At 39.1% G+C, this 27,391-nt stretch overlaps 1 protein-coding gene across 4 annotated transcripts in view; it reads right to left on the minus strand.

The window, feature by feature from the left end:
• AP2A2 (adaptor related protein complex 2 subunit alpha 2) overlaps positions 1 to 27,391 on the minus strand; it is a 48,776-nt gene that overhangs the window by 19,534 nt on the left and 1,851 nt on the right. For all 4 annotated transcript variants that reach the window (XM_062619089.1, XM_062619088.1, XM_062619091.1 and 1 more), the window contains exons 2-4: positions 12,748 to 12,816; positions 2,900 to 3,042; positions 2,189 to 2,382 (exon numbers count right to left, since the gene is read on the minus strand). In XM_062619089.1, coding sequence (XP_062475073.1) covers positions 2,189 to 2,382; positions 2,900 to 3,042; positions 12,748 to 12,816 — 406 coding nt within the window. The remainder of the gene's footprint in view (positions 1 to 2,188; positions 2,383 to 2,899; positions 3,043 to 12,747; positions 12,817 to 27,391) is intronic.

Raw genomic sequence — 27,391 nt, forward strand, 5'->3', positions numbered from 1 at the left:
CTATAATGATTCTCTGCAACTTAGAGTGATGTTTCACATCTTTTTATCAGATTTGAAAGTCATTTATGAATCTATTATTTATGCAATATATTATATGCACACAAGTTCATCTAACCACAAGATCAAGCTTCTTCCAAATGGACTCAAACAGTTAAGGTACACTCCATCATGCATGCAACAAAACCTAGATCTCCTAACAGGTCCTGCATATCAGATAGAAATCATTAACTACTCAACAGCTTCAGTATCTACAACTAGCAAGCAAATCAGCCAGCTACCACCAAGCATGCAACCCACAAATCTGTTCACCTTGCCATCCATGCTGCTAGCACAAAAATGGACTTCTGTAAGAGCTACTATTCTAGTTCAATGAACTCCCTTTCACAAAGGGAGTCAATTAAGCATTTTGTATGTTGTACAAGCAATGGCTACAGAGCATTAGCATTGAGAGTTTATACTGTACAATCTTGGTTGAATGTTCAGAAACCTCTACATCCACAGCAGGGGTTCAGTCCACTTAGTCTTTATGAATTTACCAATTTTCCACAAAATGAAATTGTACCTTAGTTTAAAAAAAAACAACCACCAAACAAAAACCAACCAACCAACCAACCACACACAACAAAAAACCTCACATAGAAAAAAACCCAAACCAACAACCAAACCAAAATACAAATCTATTCCTCCTCTCCCTGCCTACTCCCTCCCTCCAACTTATAAGCAAGCTAAGAGAGCAACACTAAAGTTACAAATGTAAGGACAGTGCTCATTATGCCCAGGTCACTTAGACATGACATGTACACATACACATTTTACTTATATTCTCTGAGAAATACGGAAGAAATGAGGCCCTGAAAACTCATCTCAGAACATAAACACATCTCAAAGTTCAAACAAGTCTGAACTGAAGGTGCTGTGCTCTTTCTGCGACTGATGACTCTAAGTGAAGTTTTCATAACCTTTTAAAGGTAATCTGATCAAAACCCATCATCACAGTGTCTTCTTCCCTATGCTACATAGAGAACAGCACCTGGCAAGGGCAGGACAGGACAGCAGCAACCCTGTCAGGGCCTTAGAACATAAAATCTCTGAACTTGCACCCTTACACACAGAATTACATATCTGCGAAGAGGGAGAATCTATCCTGTAATTCACCTATTTCTTCTGTCAGACCAGACTCACTGAGCATCAGGTGCTAACTCCTCCTTCTGGCCCATACTACATTTCAGCTCTGCAAAACAGTAGCAGCGTTCAAGTGTGACATTATAAAGATACTACTTCAAGAGTTCCAACAGATTTCTTAAGACTTTTGCCACAAGTATATAACAAGTTATATCCTTCTTCTTGTCACCAACTCGGACAGTGCACATCACAGAGTAAGAAATGGTGTGGCACAAGCAAACACATTTCCAACACCTGTAAGCTCCAGTACTTGACATTTAGAGCACTGAGTTCTTATATTAATATAAAAACATAATATGCTGCATAAGTCATTAGTTATAAAACAAGATCCATGCATATTCCAGAACATTTCATATCCATAAGTGAGTTTAAATGCAATGTTTTCACTTGGATATTTTACACTTCAAAATAAATTAGCCCTGCAATCAATCACAAGTTTCATTTTAGATTTACTTAACTACAGTTCCAGATATTTGCCAAATCTCTAAGAGACTTCTAGGCACACGAAGGTAAAGTTAAAAAGCTGGTGGTGACTATCTGCCATTTACAGGAATTGCTGTTTACATGGCCAGTAGAGGAAGCAAGAAACCTCACACTAGAGAACATTCTCAAATTATTTATGAAGTCAGGACCATTTAAATAAGAGATTCAGTTTAGAACAATCTGTAGTGTAAACATGTATTTAGGTTCATTTGTTTCTTTTTTCCAACAGGAGAGATAAGGAAATTAAAACATACACATTTCAGGGTGTTCACCACACACATTTATACAGAACAAAAAACGGATCACAACAAAGCTGGTAAAACCCTATTCAAGATACCAACACAGTCTTAATGTCCCTGTTGTACATTTATAGAAGTAACTCCATGCTCAAATATATCAAAGTATCTGAGTTACTGGAAACTGTATTTACACTGCAAACCCAGGGCTGTATAGGTCTAAGCATACAGCAAGCTGCTGCAATGCTGCTGCTAAGGTTTACTGCTGTTGTATTAGTCATACCTACCCAGCTACAAGTATTTTTGGAATTTCTCCAGCAAAAGCTTCCGCCATCTCCCGGCTACCCACATTAGCAATACAGTGCAGAGCAAGCCCCATGAAGGTGGGGTTGCGGCTGGCCAGATCATTCTTGATCGCGTTGTTTATTAAGCGAATCAGCTCACTGTTAGAGTTCACCAGCACGGAGATGAAGAGATAGCCCTGTGATTCAGTAGAAAGTGAAAATACTTTAGCTGACAAATTATGTTTTCCATGAAGGCCACAAGTTATTTTTTGAGACATACAGTTCTGCTTCAATACTAACCACATGGGCTGAAATGGATAGCAGACAAAAAGCTAAAGAGATCAAATGAGGTAAACAAAAAAAAAAGTTTAGTGTTACCCTAATTTATTAGTTTTTAAGTGTTTCATCAATCTATTTCAGCATTTCAACCTTACTGAGTAAGATTTGAAGAGAAGGCTGCTTACCTCTTAATGCAAAGCCCAAGGCAGTTTCTTAACAAGAGTAATAATTTTAAGCAGAGTACACATTGTAGCTTTCACAATTACTACAAGATTCCCTGTGCACACAAAGGCATTTACATTTCAGAATCACTGCTAGATCCAAATGAAGGCTTTAAGGAAGGGTGAGAGGGAATGAAGCCAAATCATTTGCTGACTATACAGCTGAGGCAGGATATTAGAACAGCTGATCTTTTATGGAGACCAAGTTACTCACAATTTGTTTCTCTGTGTATCTATTAGAACTGAGCAGGTTTACAGCCTCCATGTGACCAAAGTCAATGTCATGCCCCAGGAGAAAGATGAAAAGTAGTTTGCAGACATATTTTTTCTTACTGTAACCATCTAGAGCCTTGTCACCTGGAAAGCAAGGAAACAAAGAACAATTGAACCTATGTTGTTCCTATATCCACCCCTCTAGTTCCACTGAGGTAACTCATCGTATCTTACAGTAACAAGACTTACGGTTGCTACCTAATAATTAAGACTGAGATTTGATTCACCATTTATCACCATTCAGAAGAGGGACAAACTGAGGGTTCAGCTACTGCAGTACTTGAATTCCACAAATTTTAAATATATTATTTCAATCATTATTCACTCAACAGTGAGCAAAATGCTAAATATATCCACTCATTTCTGACTTAAGGGACTATAAGCCTCTACATCATTTTGTGCTAAACACATAAAAAAGTTATCATAAACCAACACATGTTAGACAATCAAACAACTGGGTTTTAAAAAATTATTCCCAGTCATGGAAGTCAGGCAGCTTGTGGCTCTTCCTAGTGGTCCAGGACAGGAACATGCATGCATAACTCAACACTGAGCTGTCACTGAACAAACAAGACATTCACATGATACTACTTTAAGTGTTTATCTAAATGTGAAATTCATTTAGAGGGAAAAACAAAATCTGAAGATTTTCATGTCAATTGCATTTACTATTATCTATACTCTAAAGGACAGTCAAGAAATAATATTATCTAGTCCCCGAATTATCCTGCTATGTCCTTAAAGTATTTTCTTGCTGAGACAGTATATACATATTTGATTATCCTGTTTGTGTAGATCAGCTATAGGTCTTCCATACGTGATCTCTTGTTAAACCAGTTATCAAATCCTTATCACAGTAAAAGGTCTTAACACACTTCCTGAAGTACATCACAGTAGAGAACTCAGTAACACCACAGAATAAAAACAGCAAGTTTTTTTAGAAGGACGGAATGATAGAGGCAAATTCCAAACCCTTGAAAAAGAATACGTGAAATGAGATTACCATGAGAGCTTTGAAGCATTTATAAAATGAAAGCGTTCATAACTGTTTAAGTTTTAGAAGAAAAATGCACCCTAAACAGGTTTTGCCTTATGCTGCAGTTTTGCTGCATTTTAGAAGCTTGTAAAAGCTACATGGAACAGTATATGGAACAGTATCTGTATGACAGCTTATACCTCATCACACAGACTACTCCTTTTCCCAAAGGACAGTAGTACATGTAAACATACACTTTTTGCAGAACATTCTCTTTCTACACCAGATCAGGAGATGAAGGAGTATCCACTAAATCAGGCAAGCCTGAATGCTAGAGTTCAGTCAGGGTAAAACGACCTTGATAGATGTTACTGCCCAAAAGGATATATAAGCTCCTTAAGCCTGTGCATGCTGGGCCCAGAATAACTAGCCTATCACATCAGTGTGTATTCCTCAGTGATGGGCAAGTTCTGCCAGACTAGACCTGTATAAAGTAAAGCTTAAATAAGATATCCCTAACTCACTGTCCTTACAAAAAAACTCCAAGCTGCACTTCAGATTTATACAGTAGGCAGATAAATACGTAATAAAGAGTCTTAATAGTATACAAGTTTCTTCGTTCTCGTCCTCTGGTATAGAAGTTATATTTCCCATGCCTCATGCACCTGTCCGCAGCTCCCATGAACTTTATAGGACATTCACTGATTGTATTAAAAACAAAACAAAATCAAAACACACACACACAAAACCAAACCAAACCAAACCAACAAAAAGAAAAAAAATAACTTACAGTTTGTGAAGGAATGAACACTACCATCAACATGTGAAGCCATGTTATGTTAGTGAACCAAGAGAAAGCATACTGGCACACTGAAGTAGACGACAGAAGGTTATGCCTACAGGCTGCAACTATGCTTTATTTTTTTTTGGGGGGGGGGGTTGCTTTATTATTTTGACTCTAGAAATTTCTTTTATTTAGTTTTATTCCAACTGAGAAAATTAATTTAGGCACACAACTACCATTTTAATATGGACAACACCACCTTTGAAATCTCTGAGTCTTTAGATACATGTTGTGGTTTTTCGTTTGGTTTGGTTTGTTTCTTTTTAACTAGCACACACAAGACATCAGTTGGCAACAAAAAGAAACTTTATCTTAAAGCTGTATTTATGCGGGGGGGACAGATGAGACTGGGGTGGACACACAGAACAGGATGGAGACACACCAAATCAAAAAAAAAAAAAAAAAAACCACACACAAAGAAAAGCTGCCTTCAGGTCTTCCAGTACCACGGAAGCCAATACATGTCACATTTTACTTAGACACATGAAGCAGCGTTATGGAAGCTACTCCTGACAGCAAAACCCTGCTATATTAGGTCCTGTCAAGATCCTCTGACAACAGCCAGCTCTGCAGAAAGCTGCCCACAGACATGTTCTTTCCTAGTCACATTTACGTTTCACTGCCATAAGGTATTTTCCTGCTGAGCCAGCAAACAAATCAAGGGCCATTTCCTTTACTAGGCATCTGAATTGCCTGTTAGGGTACAATCCATCAGCAACACACAAGTCACAAGTATAAACCCTATTTTCTCATCTTTTCAAATGAATCAGGTGTTGACTTTGTGACACCAGAAGGGAAGAGAGGAATATAGAATACTGCAACACAATAGCTTAATGAAGATCATAAGCAGATGAAAGTATGTATACTCTGAAGCACTTTAACTTTCACAACTAAGTATTTGTCATGGTTTGGCAATTCCTTTTTTCAGGTTTATGACCCAGCTATTTAAAGGATTACATCCTTCCAAGACACTAGTATTTTAAGAGCTCAGATTAGCAAGGTCCTTGGATCTTGGGGTATTTGAAGCATTTTTGATCTTGAACTTCTTTCTTCATCATGTCCTATCAGAGAACAATACTGTAAAATCAGGACCTGAAACACTTGCTATTAAGATGGGTAAGTTCACCAACTGCTTCTAGAAGCTTCTGTCCCTTGTATGCAGAATTTAAGGCAATGTGAAGGTTCTCAGTAACAGGCAAACTTACAAACTAAGCAAAGTAACAGTTACTAGAACTACAAAAAGAAAAAACTTACAAACCCACAATGCTGTATTATTTAATTAGCTGAGCAATTTGAGGAGAAAAAAAAAAAAAACAAAACACTGCAGTCAAAGGTCTCAGTATACTTGTCTAATTCCAGCTGTGTTTTGAAGGATTCTTTGATTCAGATTCTTAATGAAATTTCAAATTTAACTATTCAATTCCTCTCCCTCCCTTGTAGCATTTACAAAGAGCTATAAAGGTTCTATTTTTAACATTAGTAACAAGTCTCATTGCGTAAGTGTTAAAACAGGACAGCTTCCCTGAGCCTCAAGCAAACATCCGAACAGGAGCAGAAGGAAAATTCAAATGTCCTGTTATCTTTACTTCCAACAAACAATAATTTCTTTTAACTCAGCTCATTTTTAAATGCTCTCAGGAACATTTGCAAGTACTGCAAATCAAGTCAGCAGAAACAGGAAGGGTTCAGAACACGTCAGCAGGTTTTGAGCCCAGTGGGCATTTCAAAGGTTACTTGTTTTCCCTGGAAAGTTTATTAATCTTTTTTCTAAGAAAGAAATTAGTAACAGCCAATCATCAAATAGTATTAAGAATTACCATTTCCATATTTTTGTGCATCACTTTACTATTTCAACAGGAAAGTTTTATTTTTCCTTGCTCATGGATCTCTTTTATGCAGCTCTCCAAAATGAAAGAAATAAGGCACAAATGCCTTACGAGACCCTCTCATTCCCAGGAAGCACTTTCTATCTCTAATTTGGACCACTGGTTAAAAAATAGAACCTGCTTTGAATCTAATTCAGTATACCTAAAAACTATCCTGCTGCAGTTATAGAGCCTGTCACTAGCCAGACAGGGAAAGAAGACGGCTAGTCCTGGAGGAAGTTCAGCAGGCAGGAGGGCATAAAGGGTAAGGAAGCCTGACAAGTCTCATCTCACTAGCACCCAGGTGATTGATTACTAACTTAAGAGACAAGACAATCTTAGCTTTTAAAACTTCAGTAATGGCTTATGCAAGGCAGAGTGGACAACACCCTTAAGTGTTTCTTTGCATTCAGTGTCCTTGCCTCCTTCCTAGGTGACACTGTCTTACATTCATGCAGTTGACAGCAATCCAGTGCTATAGTGTAATCAGAAGGTCTACTATTAGCTTAGAGGATTAGAAAAACAAAGTTGCTTTTTATTAATGTATCTACACTTCAAGACAAGACTTGTCTTTCCATAAGAGTGACAGTCCAAGCTCTCTAAATAAAGGGCTGAATATCTGTGGCAGACAACCAATACAAATACATAAGCTAGTGTTTCGTTACCATACTACTACCACCAGAACAGAGTATTACTAAAGCAGACCCACAACTCAGGTGATACCTGAAGCCTGGTTTTTACCTCCAACAATTCACTTTGTTAGTGAAGACACTTTATTATTTTACTCTCCAATTGCTGTCAAGTCTCTTAAAGGATCAGAGGACAGTGTGATTAAACAGATCCAAAGCTACACTTTCACTGCCTGCCAGGAAACCTATGTACTGAAGCACAGCTTCTGCTTAAAAATTCAGAGGCTCACCTTGAACTTCCTGCAAAGGGATACTATGCAGTTTGGGACAACAGAGAAGACTTGCTTGAATTTCAGAGAACAAGTGAGCTGAAGTACAAAACCAAAAAAGCCAAACCAAAAAGCAAAACAACCCCCTACCCCCCCCCAAAAGAACAAAAAAAAACAAAAACAAACCCACACCAACAATAAACAAGAACACCCCACCCCCCCACAAAACCCAAATCCCACAAACAAAAAAAAAAGGGGGGGGGGGAGGGAGCAGAAATTATCAACTGATATTGGAGCACTTCTGCACAACAAGCCAAAGCTAAGATACACCAGCACGTCTGAAATCTAGCAGCCACTCTTGCAACAGAAACCTTATTAAGCAATCAGAACAAAACTAAAATCTAATGCCAGATGGAAAAAAACGAACAAGCTTCAATCAAGCAGAGAACAGTTCTTTTGACTGCAAAAACAGCTTGTAGATTTGTGGTCAGTTTCTTTAGAGCTGAATTTGTGGACTGAGAAATCAAAATGATGGGACAACTAAACAAACCAGGTACTTTTTCCACTCATTCACAAAGCAATTACTACTCTGGCAGCCAGATTTTCAGTTTAGCTCAAGCATGGGAGCAAAATCAGCTTACAGCATGAACATGTAAAACAAAAGCAACAGTATTTCTCCAAACGATTCCTACAGCTTCTGCTTTATCACACTGGTGTAGTTTCTCTCTACTACATGCATCTTATCTCAGTTAATGCAGAAGCATTTAAAGCAACCGTCAAGGACACACTGACCTCAGCAACAGTGCTTCCTCATGCTGAAACAAGAGACAAAGTCACCTTAAGTACAGAGATTCTAGATTCCTTCTGAGCTTGGAGCACAGAAGACAGATCAGAACCCAAAGCCATGGTGTACATTCCATTAGTTCAGGAGAAGTATGACTTTTCCAGGGATGTGCAGCCTCATCAAAGCCTGTTAAGTACAAGGGTATTTAGATAGCAGGTTACCCACACATAAGTTGGGTAACAGGCTTGCCAGCTACTTGCATGATAGAACAAAAGTAGAAATATACTTAGCCTCTCTCTGTAACAGTGCAAGAATACATCCTGTAAGCCACACAGGGTCAGGGTCTGGATACTGCAACAGGAGTATGATGAAGACTGTAAAGGATACCTGTGGTATACCAGTCTCTTATGCTAGTCTTAAACAGGAACACATCTGTGTCAAGAAGCAGTACTGCCAGCATTGCTTCTTACAGTCAGACTTTCCTTTGGTTATAGCAATGCAGCCAGTCCAACAGCCACATCTCCGGTCAGGTGATTAACTCACGGCAACAGTTCTCCCCCTAATTATTTGGCAAGGGACTCCATCTTAAGTTCACAGGCATACATTTGTCTTAATCCAAACTATTTTAAAGCTATTTTAATCCAAAATATTTTTAGAAGTCAGAGCTACATGAAAAGAAACTGGATTCAACCAAATGATGCCCACTTAAACCAAGAATAAAATGCATTATGAAGGTGTGTTTGTTTTTACAAGGCACTCCTGCAACAGAGAACCACACAGCACAAAGCCCATGCAGAACTCCAGCAGAAAGATACACAGCTATCTTCTCCTTGCACTCTCAAGGCCTCAACCAGATACATAACAAGTTTTCCAAACTCAGCTTCTTCTAAATTGTAACACTTATGTCCAGTTTTCATTTAGGCTACACCAAGTTAATGTCTTCAGTTAAGCAACATTTTTCACTTAAAAACCATACAAATTCAGTAATGATGTAGCCATAGTGAAAATCAGCTTACAGGAAACTTTAGTCATCTTTCAATCAAGCCACTGTATGAGCAGACACCAGTATTTATTCAATGCTATTTAAACTCCGCTTAAAGGACGCTACACAAGGTATGCAGAGTCAAGTTACTGCACTACTTTGCTGAAAGCACCTCTACTCTCTGATCATTGCCAATTCATGATTCTACTCAGCCAACTTTAATAGTCAGCTGTCCCCCACATCACAACTAACTGTGATGTACATAGGGTTTACTGTGTACATACTTTTAACCGTCTTTGTACTAGAGCCACAAAATACCTTACAAACCCAAAGAACAGAACTGAGTAAGTTTATGAACTGTACTATCAGCAGCTCTTGTACCACACAAGATTAAACACAGGTTAAATTAAACACAAACTACCTCTGTTAACCAGAGGACGCTTTTCTGACAGAATTCAGTTTGCTTACAGCTTAATTACTGCCAAGTTTTCTAGAAGTTTATTAATACAGCGGCTTATACTGATGCTTTTATAGACATTCACAGAAAACAACAGTGAAGACTAGCTCTTATTGCATCAGTCAGCCTTTCACTAGAGTTGATATTCACAGCCTTCTGAACTCACCTTCATAGACTTCACAGCACAAGACTCATGATAGCAGATGTTGACAAAACAATGAATTGTGTCAGTATTCATTCTGTGATCTCCCCACATAGGATTTGCTGCACTTCACCAGGAAGTGCACTCAGAAGTCATTACTATTATTAGCATTAAAGTCTGAATTGATTGCTGTGGTACCAAAACAATTCAGATTCACTTCTTTCACACTCACAGGTTTTCAGAAGTATGCAGGTCAGTGCATGTGGATGGAACCAAATGGAGTTTGTGTTACTCAAAACATGTAGGCTATGATTTTTAGTAGAATGCTTAGGTTTCATATGGAAGAGAAGTTTGAATCAAGCTTCCCTGTTTGAGCTTGCAGATTATAGCTTCTCTTATATGATGCAAACATAAGGAGTTGGGCTAGTATCTAAAGAGGATTACTTAATCAGATTTGATCACAGCCAAACAGTAAGAACTGGACTGTATCCCTACAAGTCAGTACTGAAACAGCATTAACCATTATGAACTTTTCTGCCATTCCTTATTGTGTTCCTTTACAACATGTTTAGCAGTGAGGTGAGCGGGTCTGACAGAACCTCCTTCATGCTTCAAGCATACTGGAATATGCAGTAGGTAGAGAGGCTCTGCAGAAGCCTCAATAACTTTCATTTGATATGCCTTTAGAAGTTTTCAGACCTTCACTGCAATCTGAAGACTTAGCCTGATGAAAGCTTCCAGTTTCATTAGTGAAAAACTGATTACGTTTTGCAAACAAATTAAAGCTTGCCCATCAACTAAATCAAGATTAAAAAAAAAAAAACAAAAAAAACAAACCCCAAACCAAACACCCACCCCCCCAAAAAACAACAAAAAACCACACTAACAACATAAAACAATGGTGTAGCCTGAAGTTAGCTGCTGAAAGAACTACATTTCTGTGTTAGTATGACTGTAGCAAGGTTTCCAGCTAGTTCTAGTTTTTGATGACAAAATGGCATAGGTGGAATACTTAATATATTTAAAGGGAAAGCGATATGCGGCTTTCTGGAAAATGCAGTCTTGACTAAATAACTGAGAATTTAGGTGCAGAGACAAATTTCAGCAGCATCTGATAACCAATAATGTTGCTATCTGACAGCAAGCAGTTTTACTATCACCAAGAGAAAACAAGCAGTCTTTGTGGCTGTATCATTCAGATTAAATCAACTTAATGAAATTAGTTAAAAGGCAGAGTAACATAAAACTTTGAATAACTTTAAGTGTACAAAATCTTCTTAAACAGTTTTCAAATAAACTCAGCCTCTTTATCTGAAGGATATGGTTCAGTTGCCTGGTATAGCTCTTGCTTGGAGATTAAACCGCTTTATTTAAAGAGGTGTAATTTTATGCTTAAATTTACTAGGTGATGTAATGATCCACTTTGAACATACAGAAAAATGGTTATCACTCTTGGACACAGGTTTCTAGTGCCTTGAACTATGTGCTAGCTGCTCATACTTAGTAAATGAAGGCAGTATCTGCAAGTCACTGTCTAGAAAAGGGACTAGAGTTTTAGACTTCAATTAGGTGACTGCGAAGAGTCTGTAGAACGACTATGCAAAGCCTGCTACTTTTGGCAAAAATCAGATCACCATCAGTATTAGACAGAAGCTTTAGAATTAAAAGGAACTGGAAAACAATGTGACAGCATAGGGAGGTGACTAAATGAAAGTTCCTTTTCCTATTTACTGTAGAAAAATAGTCACTAAAGTTTCCTCAGTTGCCCTGCAACTTAAGTTACCAGTCCGGATAAAGTACACTGAAATTTCTAAGAGAAAAACATTAGCAGAGGCATGTGATAGCTTCCAATTTGTAAGAAATTTTTATACTTGTGAGCGTCTTGCACCATGGTCATGTTTTCTCTTTCAAGCTGCTGCTGACACTCAAGTTCTTGCAGGTCTTCATATGCCTTTAAGAGATATACCGCTTGCTTTGTAGCACATTGAGTATTCCAAATAGATAGGACAGATAACTAAGGTAAACAGGTTTAATCCAAATACAGCAATCTGGAAGTCACATATACAGCCTCCACACTTATCTAGCTACACACACAGCCCCATATCTATTTAAACACCATGTTTGCCACAGCCACTATTGGTAGAACTCCATTCAAAAGCATTTCAATTGCCCCTCAGAATCTTTAAAATTTGAGGCCACATACACAATTTGAATACAGTTACAGCATGAGTTTTCTCAAGTGTTGTTTAAAAGTGAATTGCTGTCTCTCAGAATGCATGAGGATGGAATTAGACACTGCACATCCCTTGTTTCATTTGAGTAATTTGTATTACTGTTACTTATGGGAGCAGTCAAGATGTATGGCTTCAGCAACCACATGTTTTTATCTTAATTCTGATAGAAGACAGCCTAACCCATTACTTCCCTAAAGGCACACAGGTGGGGGAGAAGTTTAAAAAAGATTCTCATTTACTGGAAATAATGACATCCACCCATGTTTCTTCAAACTAGTTCATGGCCTTCTGGAAGAAAACAGGCTGAATGGTCACATGGTTAGGAAGCAAAGCATTAGAAAGTTTATGAACAGTAGCTCAATTCTTTTATATATGAGGGAGTTGCCTGTTATGGCCAAGAATCACAGGACTATCAGGAAGTTCTGTAGTTAAGAGAATATTTTCAATAGTTATTCTAACAGCCTGCTCTAGCATTTTGCCTGCATCAGCAATTGACAAAAAAAAAAAAAAAGAAAAATCAGCTAAACATTTAAGAACAAAAGAAAAAAAACACAGAAGAATGTCATGCAAAGAAACATGTATAGGTTAGTACCATCAAGTCACTTACCTTTAAATTTTGACCGAATGTTTGCTAGTTCTTTATTTATTCTCTTTATCTCTGCTTCTTTACTTTTACCTGAAATCAAAACAACACATGTCAAAATACAGTGCTCTGGACAACCCCTGGACACCTTAAGCTTCTTTATGCCCAACCACGCTGTGTTAAAACATGCAAACATCAGGACGAATTACTACTCCCCCATTACAGTATTAGGACTGGATGGAGGCAAACATCACAGAGGTAACTTCAGCACCACTTCACAGAGAAATTTGAGAAGCTAGAAGGACCTCCCTGTTTCGAGAAGCTTTGCACACTTTAGACAGTACAAGCTGCATACAATTAAACCAAGATCCCTTTATTACTAGCTTTCACAAAAACTTCCATTTTTCTACAACAGCTTGTTCTATTCCTCACCTTAATGACAAGCCAATGTACTGTTTCTCTACTGAATGCTTATTCAGTTCAATGGCTCTAAAAGAATCCTTATCAGACACAGAAGATGAAAAACAGTAAACTTAAAGTAGCTCAAAGACTTGGAAAAACCTCAGACAGGATACATGCAAAAGTTCAGACTTTCAATATGCCCCATGAAAGTCATTCAAAAAAACCCCCAAATATTTTAAATTCACATTTTATTAGACAACATTACCACCTTACACTTCCCAGCACAGTCTATATTTCATATCAACTTTTGATTCCAAGAACAGGTATTAAGATTTCTCATGCCAATTCAAATTAGGTATTTGGAGAAATAAGCTGCAATTAAAATTTTGATAGTGCAAGCTTATTCAAGTAATATTTGCATTGTTCAAAACCAAAGCATCTTATTATTCTTCACCACTTTAGTTTATGGTGATAGACACTCTAGAGATCTGGGTCCATTATTTCGTACATAAATGAGCATGGTGGGGTAAAACAACCAATTCAGGCATTGTACTCAATTGCTTGAAGCAAATAAAGTCCACTTCAGCAGTGCAGAACTGGCCACCTAGTCATGTTGCAAATTCAGTCCTGTACCTTCTCAAACTTTCAAGCAGTTTCCAAAACATCAACTACCAGCAGAAAAAGACAGCTTCCTTTACTCTTAATGGCATATATTTGGCTATGAGAAAAGCCAAAGTCAGATCAGGACCAGCATTCCAAAGCACTTCCAATCTCACCCTTTGCACATGAGCAAAGCAACAACTCTCAGCATTTAAACATCCTCCTACTACATTTGCATGTCCAAACTCCTGTATCATCCAGTGACTGCTGATCACCCCTTCACCATATTCCAAAAGATAACTGACAGCAGGACAGATGAAAGATGAAGTCACTCAAGGAAACAAGTGCCTCAGGGCAGATTAATAACAAAGTACCCAAAGTATAAGGGAACCCATGCTTAAGCCAAATTAAACCAGATTTTGTAATTTTGTGATTTAGATGCAAAAAGAAACTGAAGTTCTATACTTCCAAAACAAATTCTTACTTAAAATGCAGAAAAATTGTTTATATTAATATGGCTGTAACAATGGCCTCAAGAGTACAGACATGCAGCAAGATGAGCACACTGTGCAAACAGAAACAAGTTTGGCCCAAATGAGAAGCAACTACATTTGTTTGCTTTGTCATTTTAACAAAATACCTACAGATTTGCTTAAAATGGAATTTTTCCCATTCTACAACACTGTTTCATAAGGGGCACTGCTCAACCCATACCCAACCCTGAAAAACTACTTACATGTACCAACTCATCCACTTACTGCTTTTAAATTAAGCATTTTCAGACCACGGTAATTCATAAACCTATTCTGAAACATAAATTGTAGTTGCTATCTGCACACATCTTGGTTTTCAGATAAAGCAGGAGATGTGCCCAGAGTTTTTATCTGACCTACAAACTCCAATTTACGTCTACAATGACAAGGCCAGAGATCATAGTATATACACCTCACTCAGCTTATAAAATGCATCTGTTGGGAACACAAAAGTTTAACCAGTTTTTACTAATGTATCATGAAGATGTTATTGGGTTTCTTCTAATTTAACTTGCCAGTGTAAAGTAAGCTGGTTTTAAAGCAGTAACACTACAGTATAAATAAGCAGAAGCTTGTACAATCCAAGGCTTGAAGCGTCATCTACTACAGATTTTAGATTTGTCTTAATTGCATTAGATTATTTATCCGGTGGACAGGCCAGACATACTCAACTGATCATGTCTAAGATACTTCCCAGCATTAAGATATTCACTACTGGACTTAAGCAAGTCTTTTGCTCCTCAGTCCATACTCTATGAAACAGAGGGCCACAGTAACATATGCCTGAAGGGTGAAAGCATTTACATTAACAGACAACACTCCAGTTTTGTAAGCTCTCACATTAGCTCTCTTTTTAAAGGCTTAAAACGTTTCCCTTATCTGCAACAATTCACCTGCTTTAGAAAAAAAAAAAAAAAAATTATAAAATCAGTTTCTTTCCCCTTTTATCAAGTGAAGAGCACATCTCATTAAAACATTACCACTGAGTCTGGAGATTTTGTACTTCATTGAGATAAACAGGGCAGAGAACTAACCTCAGTCAGGTAAACTGCTAACCTGAGTAAGATATTTAGTTACCTAAATTTGGAAGCTAGGTTCTTGCTCTGTATCTTTGGGTCCTGTTTGTAAGGAAAACACACTGCAGGATTTACTTTATTAGCCATTGTTTCTCTAACCTCAACAAGCATGGCAATAATCACAGATATTAAAAATGGGGACAGGAAAGAGAAACACGAACATGTAAGACAGTTTTTCTTAACCAAAGATATTTAAAAAAAAATAAATAAAATCAAGACAATTCTTTTTTTCTCCTTAGACTCCATTCAACCTGGTCTTGAACACTGACAGGGATGGAGCATTTATTGCTTCTTTGGATGACCTGTTCCAGTCCCTCACCACTCTCACAGTAAAGAACTTATGCTCACAGATGACCAGTTATTGCTAGAAACTGGCTTCTTTGTGTCCTAAGGAAGCAACAGAGCATTAAGGGTAGCCTGACTAAAACACTTCAGGAATTTGTGAAGTCAGCACCTTTGGTAGAAATGGACTGCAGACTCAGCAACACAAAACTCCAAAACTCAAAAAAACTCCCCCTCCCCCAGGCACACAGATGTAGCAATGAGTTGACAGGAACATCCATATTAAACAGGAAATTTGCATCAGTAGGTTTATTCTCTCAAAGTTAAAAACTTGCACAGCATGTGAATAAAAGCTTGTTCTGCATAATTCCTTCCATATTTGGAATGCAATATACACCTAGACCCTGACCAAACTTAAATAGCATAGCAAGCAGCTGGATACAATTTTAAGTCCATACACTGGAAATCAAGTCAAATGATTACACCTTGTCTCCTTATTAGTGATTACAGTCTATATGTGCCTGAAATTTCAGTTTTAGAGAGCAGCACTAGCACACTGGGTGTGAAGTGTCACCAAGGACAGTCACCTAAGAATGCTTAGGGCAACTCATGAGTTAAAACAAGGCTGAAGCACCTAAAACTAAGTTTCCTGAACTCCAGAAGTTATACTGCATGGTAACCTTATTCAAATTAATTTATTCTTACATTAGAGGATGGCAAAGCAAAACCCGTGGCAAGTAGCTTCAGTTTGTTTCATGTACAGGAAAAAAGAAGTAAGTATCAAAAACCAAGGACCAACTTCCAGCTGAATCTTCTGTCCCACTAAGGGTGGCGGGGGAAGCAGGGACTATTGAAGAAAATCTGTTCAATGAACTGTTAACCACATTACTCAGCCATGCTACACTCACTTTAGAATTTCTAAATGCATATTTGATTTTTACCATCACTATAAACATTTACGTAACCTTAAAAATTGTTCAAAAGGAATATAAGATTGATGACAGTTGAAGGAGCACTGTGCTTCAGAACATTGTGCTTGCAAAGGCAATTGCTCTGCCTCACTTCCAAGCTATCACACAGCTCCCAATTTCAAGCTGTAGTCCAAAAACATAGGCTGTATGTAGCCAAGCCATTCAACTTGGATATCCTTAATAAAGGTCATGCCACATATATAAACTGATGGGCAGGACAATATTCAAGCCAGTGCACAAGAAGATTACGTTCCACATCAGTTCAGACCACATCCTTCTCACTTTCACTTACTCAGGCTTTTTCCAGTTTAGGAAATAAGATTAAATATTCATAAAAAGTTATTAAAAGAGTTGATTGCAAGTCAGTAAGTTTTGGCTAGCTATTCTGCACAACAGATATACACTGTTTGTAGCTTTACAGCCCTTGTACACAATTGCTCTTAGTCTCCAAGATGAGAACCTGAGCAAACAGATCTTCAGCCACAACATTATCCAAAGTGCTTATGAACAATTACTTCATATTTGGCAGTTTGCCAGGCTTCAGACTTCACTATGCTGCTTACTGCCTTCATTAGGCAAGGTAAATTTAGTCTGCAGTGCACTATTATCATTAATTACCATCTTGTTTAACAAAGACAGACTGGGAAAAAACAAGAATCATGCAGCTTTTCAGAGAACCAATTACTATTCTTACATCTCCTAGTAATCCAGACTATAGTCAGAGCTTCAGTACTGCAAGAATAACACCTCCATATGTCAGTTTGGGCTTCTGCATTACAAACTACAGAAGAATGAGAAAACAGAAGTTACAGAAAGGATTTTGATTCCATCCATTTGAAGAACACATTTGACATATCTTAATACTAACTTGGTAACAGGGTTGCAAGAGACTAAGCAAGTCCTTCAAAGTTAGAATTAATGGGCTGCTTGTGGCTCAGTGACCTGCTCCATCAGGATTAACTTGCTGCTATACTAACTATAGACCGTCAAAGCCAAGTTTGAGGCACAAAGCACCTCCATGCCGATTAACGAGAACTGCTAAGAACTCTTAGCCTTCATACAAACTGCTTAGAGTCTGGTGTATTTCTGATCAGGGCTATACATTTATTTCCCAAAGGAACAAAGAAGTATTTTTCTACGCCAGCATCTGCACAAATACTGAGCACCATAGACTTCTGCAGGGAAGTTCTTGAGACAGGTATAGAGACAACACTTAAAGCAAAAAAACCTTCACAAAAGCAAGTGTTGCCATTACTCAACTGGCTCAAACCTGCTTATGGAACCCAGTCAACTTACTTGTTTTGAATTTATGCACAGGTTAGAACTGTTATTTATGTCACCTCTTAGCCTTACTTGAATTGTAGCCATCTGACAATCCTACAATTATACAATCATAGAATAGTTCGGGTTGGAAAGGACCTTAAGATCATCTAGTTCCAAACCCCCTGCCAAGGGCACGGACACCTCACACCAAACCATACAACCCAAGGCTTCGTCCAACTGGGCCTTGAACACTGCCAGGGATGAAGCATTCACAACCTCCCTGGGCAACCTATTCCAGTGCCTCACCACCCTAACAGGAAAGAACTTCCTCCTTATATCCAATCTAAACTTCCCCTGTTTAAGTTTTAACCCGTTACCCCTTGTCCTATCACTACAGTCCCTAATGAAGAGTCCCTCCCCAGCATCCTTATAAGCTCCCTTCAGATACTGGAAGGCTGCTAGGAGGTCTCCACACAGCCTTCTCTTCTCCAGGCTGAACAGCCCCAACTTGCTCAGCCTATCTTCATACAGGAGGTGCTCCAGTCCCCTGATCATCCTTGTGGCCCTCCTCTGGACTTGTTCCAACAGTTCCTTGTCCTTTTTATGTTGAGGACACCAGAACTGTACACAATACTCCAAGCGAGGTCTCACAAGAACAGAGCAGAGGGGCAGGACCACCTCCTTTGACCTGCTGGTCATGCTCCTTTTGATGCAGCCCAGGATATAGTTGGCTTTCTGGGCTGTGAGCACACACTGCCAGCTTATGTTCAGTTTCTCATCAACCAACACCCCCAAGTCCTGCAAGTCCAGCAGGGCTGCTCTGAATCTCTTCCCTGCCCAACCTGTAGCCATGCCTGGGATTGCTCTGACCCAGGTGTAGGACCTTGTACTTGGCATGGTTAAACTTCATAAAGTTGGCATCAGCCCACCTCACAAGCATGTCAAGGTCCCTCTCAATAGCATTCCTTCCCTCCAGCGTATCAACCGAACCGCACAGCTTGGTGTCATCGGCAAACTTGCTGAGGGCGCACTCAATCCCACTGTCCACGTCACCGACAAAGATGTTGAACAAGACTGGTCCCAACACCGATCCCTGAGGGACACCACTCGTTACTGGTCTCCAGCTGGACATTGAGCCATTAACCACAACTCTTTGCGTGCGGCCATCCAGCCAGGTCTTTATCCACCGAGTGGTCCACCTATCAAACTGATGTCTCTCCAATTTAGAGACAAGGATATTGTGTGGGACAGTGTCGAGCGCTTTGCACAAGTCCAGGTAGATGATGTCAGCTGCTCTACCCCTGTTCATCAGTTCTGTAGCCCCATCAATGAAGGCCACCAAATTGGTCAGGCATGATTTCCCCTTAGTGAAGCCATGCTGGCTGTCACCAAGCACTTTGTTGATTTTCATGTATCTTAGCATGCCTTCCAGGAGAACCTGCTCCATGATTCTGCCAGGAACAGAGGTAAGACTGACTGGTCTGTAGCTCCCTGGGTCATCCATTTTCCCCTTCTTGAAAATGGGGGTTATATTTCCCTTTTTCCAATTGTTGGGAACATCACCTGACTGCCATGATTTCTCAAATATGATGGCCAGTGGTTTAGCAACTTCATTCGCCAGTCAGGACCCACGGATGGATTTCGTCAGGTCCCATGGACTTGTGCACGTACATTCAGGTTTTTAAGATGGTCTTGAACCAGATCCTCTCCTACAGCGGGCCAAAGGTCTTCATTCTCACATTCCCTGTGTTTACCTTCCAAGACTTGGGTGGTGCGGTCAGAGCCTTTGCCAGTGAAGACCAAGGCAAAGAAGTCATTCAGAATCTCAGCCTTCTCCAAATCCTGTGTAGTTAGTTCTCCTGATAGCTTCCAGAGGGGGCCTACGCTGTCCCTAGTCTGTTTTTGATTCGCTAGATACCTGTAGAATCCCTTCCTGTTATCCTTAACATCCCTAGCCAAGTTTAATTCTAACTGGGCCTTAGCTTTCCTAACCTGGTCCCTAGCTTCCCAGACAACATCCCTGTACTCTTCCGAGGCCACGTGTCCTTGCTTCCACCTTTTATAAGCCTCTTTTTTCATTTGAATTTTCCTCAGCATCTCCTTATCCATCTAAGGAGGTCTCCTGGCCCTCCTGCTGCACTTCCTTCTAGTTGGGATCCAGCAGATGTCAGGGTGGTTGAAGTCACCCATGAGAACAAGGGCCTGTGAGCATGAGGCTTTTCCTACCTATCTATAGAGTGCTTCATCTGCAGGTTCCTTTTGATCAGGTGGTCTGTAACAGATCCCCACAGTAACGTCTCCCATAGCTGTTCTCCCTTTAACCCTGATCCACAAACTCTCTGTTAACTGATGACCTGTCCCCAGACAGAGTTCCATACTCTCCAGCCTATACCTAACATAAAGGGCAACTCTCCTTCCCCGTTCGCCGGGCCTGTCTTTTCTAAAGAGTCTGTAACCTTCCATTCCAACACTCCAGTCATAGGAGCCATCCCATGTTTCTGTGATGCCTATTATATCATACCCCCGCAGACATGCACACATCTCTAATTCCTCTTGTTTGTTCCCCATGCTATGGGCATTTCTATAGAGGCAGATGTACAGATGTGGCCATTAGTAGTGTTAAGAACTGCAAAGCATGTTGGCTCTATTAGCGTAAGGAAAAGCTTGCCATTCTCTCATGCTTCTTGAAGGCAAGTAGTAGTGTCAGCTCCTATTTGTGATGCTACCATTCGTATAACAGAACATACCTCTGTTCACATTCAATTATCTAACAGGCCTCGAAGAGAGGACAATTCTAGTTTTCTGTTTAGGACAGCAGTAATACAAATACTGCCTAGGTTAAGAGCAGCAGCTTCTCCTCTGAACTGTGTAGTAGCTAGGAACATCTACTTAAGAACACAGTTTATTACACAAAAGATAAATTCTCAAAGACATTGCCAGATGTTTTCTTGCAGAGCTGTAAACCATTGTTTCCCAAACAGAAGATTTTTTTCAATTGTTATGTTTTCATTAGCCTCTAGGAGCATCCAAGCTGATTGACTAAGTTGGGTGGAAGAGACATCACAGTCAAACTGCTACTAGCTTCCTTTAATCAAAATTCATTTGTAAGTTTCATAATTAGTTTAAGGCTGTACTTCTTAAAAGATGACTCCAGACTGCTCCTCAGCACTGCTCTCCTCCTAATACACGTATTCCTACTACTACTTTGTACTGCTGCAGATCATTTAGAGAGCCAAACAGCCAAAAGCAAGATTGGGTTATTTAATATCCGAAGAGTAAATCATATCAGCTTTACTACAGTGATAATGCCAGCAGAATACATGACCAGGTAAAGAGCAAGCTCACCACATTCACCATCCAAACACACTCCTAGTGGCAAAAAGGAATCAAATTACCCATTCCCCTTTCCTATTGCTAAAACAGCTTACGGTAAAAGTGCATGTATAAAGTAAAACAGCATGATGGTAAAAGTGCACTGCATTCTTAAACCTGTTGTCAGGGAACAGAGAAAAAAAAATGTTTAAGAGATGGACCGAATCAAAACAAACAGTAGCATCTCTACACTGAGAGTGGTGCAAACACTCATGGGAAAATAGTCACATAAAAGTAATCAGCATATCCCTTCCTGCCTTTGGAAAGAGCTTTTATAGAACTTAAAACTCCTATCAGTAAATTAAACCACTACTCTTACCTGCCAGCAGGATGCATACTCATGCTACAGCTCTATAGATTAGCCTTTTGCTATGCAAATCATTAGCTTCATAAAGTAAACCACCAAATCCATCCTCTGCTTCTCCATCTCTCAGCTGGTTATTTAGCACAGCGGGAAAGGGTCACAGGGGAGGCAGGTTACATAGTAATACATCAGAGCGGTCTGTTTGCTGTATGCCTGCCCTCACATTATATGAGTTTTTAGCCTTCTTTTGACTAAACTACCTAGAGCACTGCAACACAAGATGCAAGTCCACCTGGCTACATTCGAAGGAGAATGATGGTGCTACTGCTTACAAACTCACTCTGCAACTAATCCAAAGAGACTACTATAAAATACTGTACCTTCATAAGATATTAGTATGGCTTCAGTTTTGTACAGAAACTGGCCAGTTCAAGGCTGCAGAAGAAGCAGCTTTTTGCTCAATGATGTATTAACATCCTGTTATGAACAACATGGGTGCATACTGTCCTTTCACAAGATGTGTTTGATCAGAGGAAAGAAATACCTGTCTATTATGTTGGAGATCATGACTAGCACAAAAACAGTTGAAGATTCTTGTGCCTTGGGACATCGTGTTGTGATTAGGTACCCATTTATACAAAGCAATCAGTGATCTACTGATCCTATTTAAGAACTTGCTAATATCCTGCACAGCAGATAGTTCTATCCACAGAACTCACTTCTTCCTCTGGTACACTGCTAAAGATTTGCCCTTGTAACAACACTTCCCATGAAACAGTAGACAGTGGTAGGCTTTACTGTAATACAGTAATCCATTAACTCCTTAGTCACATAAGGGAAGGGAAATAAATGCAGAAGAGTATACTGCAGCTTCTGAATCATACCACAATAGAGTTTAATTGCAGCAACTTAATAGAAGTTTAATAATATTAGGTGCGTACCATGAGTGTTTTTTCTAACTAGGCACTACAAGTTAAGAAAAACACTACAGCTCAAATTTTGAAAGAGTCTGAAGAGTAACTATGTCAGAGGGTCTAGCTTAAGACCAGATCTTTCCCTGTATCAGCTGAAAGCTTACTGGAAGCTCAGACCCAAGTGACTTTATGACATCTACCTGACAGTTTAGTTAAAAAAATGACACTGACTCCCACCAAAAGAGAAGCTTTAAGCTAAGGAGATATGCAAAACCAGAACTGCAAGGTTAGGTTACTACATAATGCAGCTCTTCCTCCTTCCTTGACTGAGTAGCCATTTCCTAGAACAGTATTTTCATACTGAACAGTTACACTCCCTTCAACAGGGTAAGGCAGTATTTGCACTGATTTAGAAGTCACTGTGGCCTCTCTTCTACCTTAGGTCACATCCAAATAACAGACGAACAGTTTGAGGCTTATCCAAAATCAAGTTTTACTATCACTTCTAAACTACTGTTTCAGGGGCCTTAAGAAATCATGTATGAGCTCACTAATTGATGCAGGTAACAGTCTCTACAACAGTCCTAAGTTTCCTCTTGCCAGACTGATGGGCACCCTTTATCAAAAGGATTTCAAATTCAGCAGATGTTAGATTTTCCAATGTCTTCAATGGAGAACGTGGCTGTCACATGAGAAATTCTAGCTCTTTATAACTTCTCATCTGCTAACCATCATACTAGTCTACTCTCCTCTTTTCTTGACCAAACATGCAGAAATTAAAAAATGAAAACAAAAAAAAAAAACAAAAAAAAACACCAAAAACCACCAAACTGTACAAAAAAAAAAAAACAAAAAAAAACCCACAACAAAAAACAACTCCTCAACGTTCTACGAACTGACCAGAAGAAAGCTAAGACTGAGGAGCAATCAGAGGAACGCTAGTTTTGTTTTACACATTCTCCTCAGATTAATCTCATACTAATAGTGTTTTCCTTAAATTGCTCTCCTGCAAACAGGAGCAAGTGATGCAAGACTTAGTGCTTATAACAGCTCTTAGCAGCATGCTCTTAGGGTTTTTCAGGCCAGAAACTGTTCATGTTAGATGAGTGACCATAACCTTGCAAAGGACAGCAAATCAAGACACCCTGCCTTGAAATTCCTTTGAAGAGATAAGTAATCTAAGAATACAAATGAAAAAAGTCATTGACTGTATATGGAAGTAACTCAAGTCATATTTTAAAACCATATCCAATGCAAGCAAGAACCTGCATCTCAAAGAAGCAACACAGTGGCTGCCTCCCTACACACTAAAGCAGTATTACTGACATAAAGCACTAAAACAAGCTCTATATGCCCAACTCGTTATGCGTGAGATTTTTTTTCCACTGTGGGGGTGTTCTCACAAAGAACAAATAACTATACATACCCATGTGGTCAGTTAATTCATGTGCATGTCCCTCCCTCATACACAGGTAATGCACACCGTTATCTACAATCCATTCACACGACTAATTGCATGAAACAGCCTTTTTTAATTCCCACTTGCTTATTTATAACCTGCACCAGTTCCAGTTCAGTGAAACAAAGCTACTGAAGTCAGGCTTCACGAGCCTTCAGCAACTGGACATCCTCCCTGTTCAGTGCAAAGAATTATTAATGCATTAAGTTCAAAGAGAAGATATAGACCTTTATTTATTGTATCTGTTGGGGTTTATTTAAAGAAAAAAAAATAGCCCGAGGAGAACATACAAAGAAACATTTGGAGAATGAAGGAGTCATTCCTCCTCCTGTCCAACTTCTAAGATGACATTGAAAACATAAGGCAGTTACCTAAATTAGTGAGGGAAATTAACAACTGTCTTGTCCTTAAAGCCTGTGGCAAAAGCAGCTTTTGCCTCTGTGCAGATCCATTCCATCAACCCAAGAGTAGATAACTTCCTGATTTTACAGTGGAGGAAGGGGTTACCAGCAGTACACTTAATATATTGTAATAGAAACTATTTCTATACTACCACATCCAAAAGAAAGGAAAAAAGTAAGCTCTTTTAGTTTTCAGGGTGAATAGCAGATAATAATGTTGTTGCAACAAAATAGGTTGAGTGACAAATGCCTTTAAAGTACTTTATCACCAGATAAGAATAAAGCTATTCTCAAAAAAAAAAAAAAAAAAAAAAGACAAAAGACTCAAAGACTCCTGATGATGTATCTGTCAGCTAAGACAGCTGGAGAGTTTATAAAGTACCATCTTGCATAAGCCAAATCACTTCAGCAGCTCTGCAGTACATATACACACAAAAAAGACTTAGCATACTCAATATAGAATAAGTGTTCCTTGTAGGATTCCATATGCTTGTAATACAGGCAAATCTTGTTGGGTCTTAGTTCATGAGGTACTTCACCCAAGCAGTGACAAGGACTCTTCCTCACCTGAACTCCCAGGTCTGGATGGCCCTTCACCAAGCCACAGGATTCAGAGCTTTCCGGCTCCACTATCACCAAATCTCTTTTACAGCATAGCCACACCTTGCTGTTTTCTCAGTGGGCCTCATTAACCAAAGTGCTAATTAACTGGACTATCTTAGCCAAGTACTTCAGCTTCCAATCTACAGTTTTCTTGTCTCTTCTCTGATGTCTATGAAAGTACTATTTCATATATGGTTAAAACAATCCAATTATGCAAGTTTCTAGAAGAGCTCATACATCTACTGGCAGGTTGTCAGGCACCTAAATGAGTTTGTGTTTGTTGTTTTTTTTTTTTTTTTAACTCTTTCTGCCTTCTGCACCAGGATCTCTATGTACAAAATACAGAGCCTGCAACAAGAAGCTGCCCTGAAACAAAACTGTGGAGAGATATCAGAACTGCAGGATGATTAACTTTCTTATAATATCTGAGTTTGAAAATTCGGTTGGTATTTAGATGGATAAAGAACATTTTCCTTTGAAAAACAGACTCAGTGGTACAGTTTCACAGACACCAGAGAAAAGTCAAAGCACTAAGCAGCACTTTTGGCCTTTAAAATAGTTTACACTGCTGCTACAAGTAGTATGCAAACTTTTTTTAATAGCTTTACAGACTTTCAAGAAATCAGTATATTTTAAGCATTTTTTTAAAGTCACATAGAAAGCAATTCTTACATTCAACACCATGTGACACAGAAGCTTCAGATCAAGAAGCTTAATAGACAACCAAAGTGCCAAAACCATGGCTAACCAACACAGAAGTCAAAAATCAACCTTTTAGCTACTAAAGGCAGACCGGTAGTGCAAGCTGTTTGTTCACCCACAAACAACTAGAGTTTTAAGCATTGAAAACTGCTAGCACTTTATCAGACTTTTCTGAAGCCTGTAAAAGACTAGTAAAACCAGGCAAGACCAGCATCACTCCCAAACCAGTAATATAATTAAACTCAAAAGGGAAGAACACATTATTTAGTGCTGCAGACCTTGTAGGTACAAATGCCCAAGAAAGAAGATTTTGTGTAAGAAGATTAAGCATTTCCAAAGGTAGACGTTCTAAATTTACATATTTATATCCTTTTATCTTATTACTGCATTCACCTAGGCACAGCTGGCACACAACTGCATTTTATTTTTTCAGCAATCCCCTAAGTATAGCGGGGGGGGGGGGGGGGGGTTAGGGGGAAATTGCTCCTCAGGTCTTTCAGAAACCACACACACCCCTGTTTCAACATTACTCAATCTGGAAGAATTGTAGGCAAACTAAAAATGTCAGGTCCTTATATCAGTATTATAAGGAGATAAACAAGTCCAACAAAGTCAAAATTAAAACTGAAATTCAGAATGCCAGGAGGCATTTTGCACATTAGTGCAACTGTCAAGATATTTAGTCCAGCTTTCAGGCCAGAAACAGAGGTTAAGCACTGCACTTGGTGTCTAGCTTCCCCCCCTCCCATCTCAGAAGAGGAAGAACAGTATCTTAGATTTACATTTCAAAAGACTTTATTCGTCTAAATAGATATTACTTTTTGTTCTTGACAAGTATCTAGCTCCCCATTCTGGTGAGAGAAAGATGAAAATGAAGCCAATATCAGTGCCTGCAAAACACAGTCTCTTGAGAGTGCTCTCAAGTATTTTGGGGAATCTTAGCATAAAGCAGCCCACGGTTAGCTGGCAACACTAGGAACTCCCTTAAAGGAAAAAGGCTCAAATGCCACTAGCCAGCCAGTTGGAAACTGCATAAATCACCTATTAGTGGGAACTATTAACTCCTTTGCAGCTATTTGCAAGATACAGTTATATTCTTCATTATGAAGATACACAATTACAGCTCTCAAATAGCTGTCTGGACAGGGACAAAACATTTCAGAAGTATCAGTATTTACTTAAACAGTGAAAACATTAATATTTTATTTCACATGCAAGTTACATGCCTGTCACTTGAAGACACTGAGAGGATGAGAGGTTTGTTGTCCAATCTGGACAGAGAGATGGTTGTTTCATGAGAGTTCCCACACTGCCTATGCACTGACAAGCTTGTGGGGAAATCAGTAGTTAATTTGTCCAATCCTACTACCTCAAATTTTGTTATTCCACATCTCTAAACATAGGTTAGGAACCTAAGAGCTTGAATGTTTCTCGTTTCCCTACTGAAACTTCTCTACTGAAGTTTCTCTACTGAATTTCAGTGAAAGTAAGGGTAGACAAATGTGTTGACCAACTGCAAGATGCAACAGACACTAAAGAACAACTCATACTACTTCTATCAAAATGAATGAAAACAATCATTAAAAAAAATAGTGGGTAGATACAACAGCAAGTCTTAGATGCTATGACACCAAGTATTTGGATGCCAGAGAGGGACTCTTCATCAGGGACTGTAGCGATAGGACAATGGCCAATGGGTTTAAACAGGGGGAAGTTCAGGTTAGATATAAGGAAGTTCTTTACTGTGAGGGTGGTGAGGCACTGGAATGGGTTGCAAAAAAGTGAT

Source organism: Pezoporus occidentalis, unplaced genomic scaffold (assembly GCF_034315485.1).
Source record: "Pezoporus occidentalis ecotype Australia unplaced genomic scaffold, CSIRO_AGI_Poc_V1 ctg21, whole genome shotgun sequence".
Lineage (NCBI taxonomy): Eukaryota > Metazoa > Chordata > Aves > Psittaciformes > Psittacidae > Pezoporus > Pezoporus occidentalis.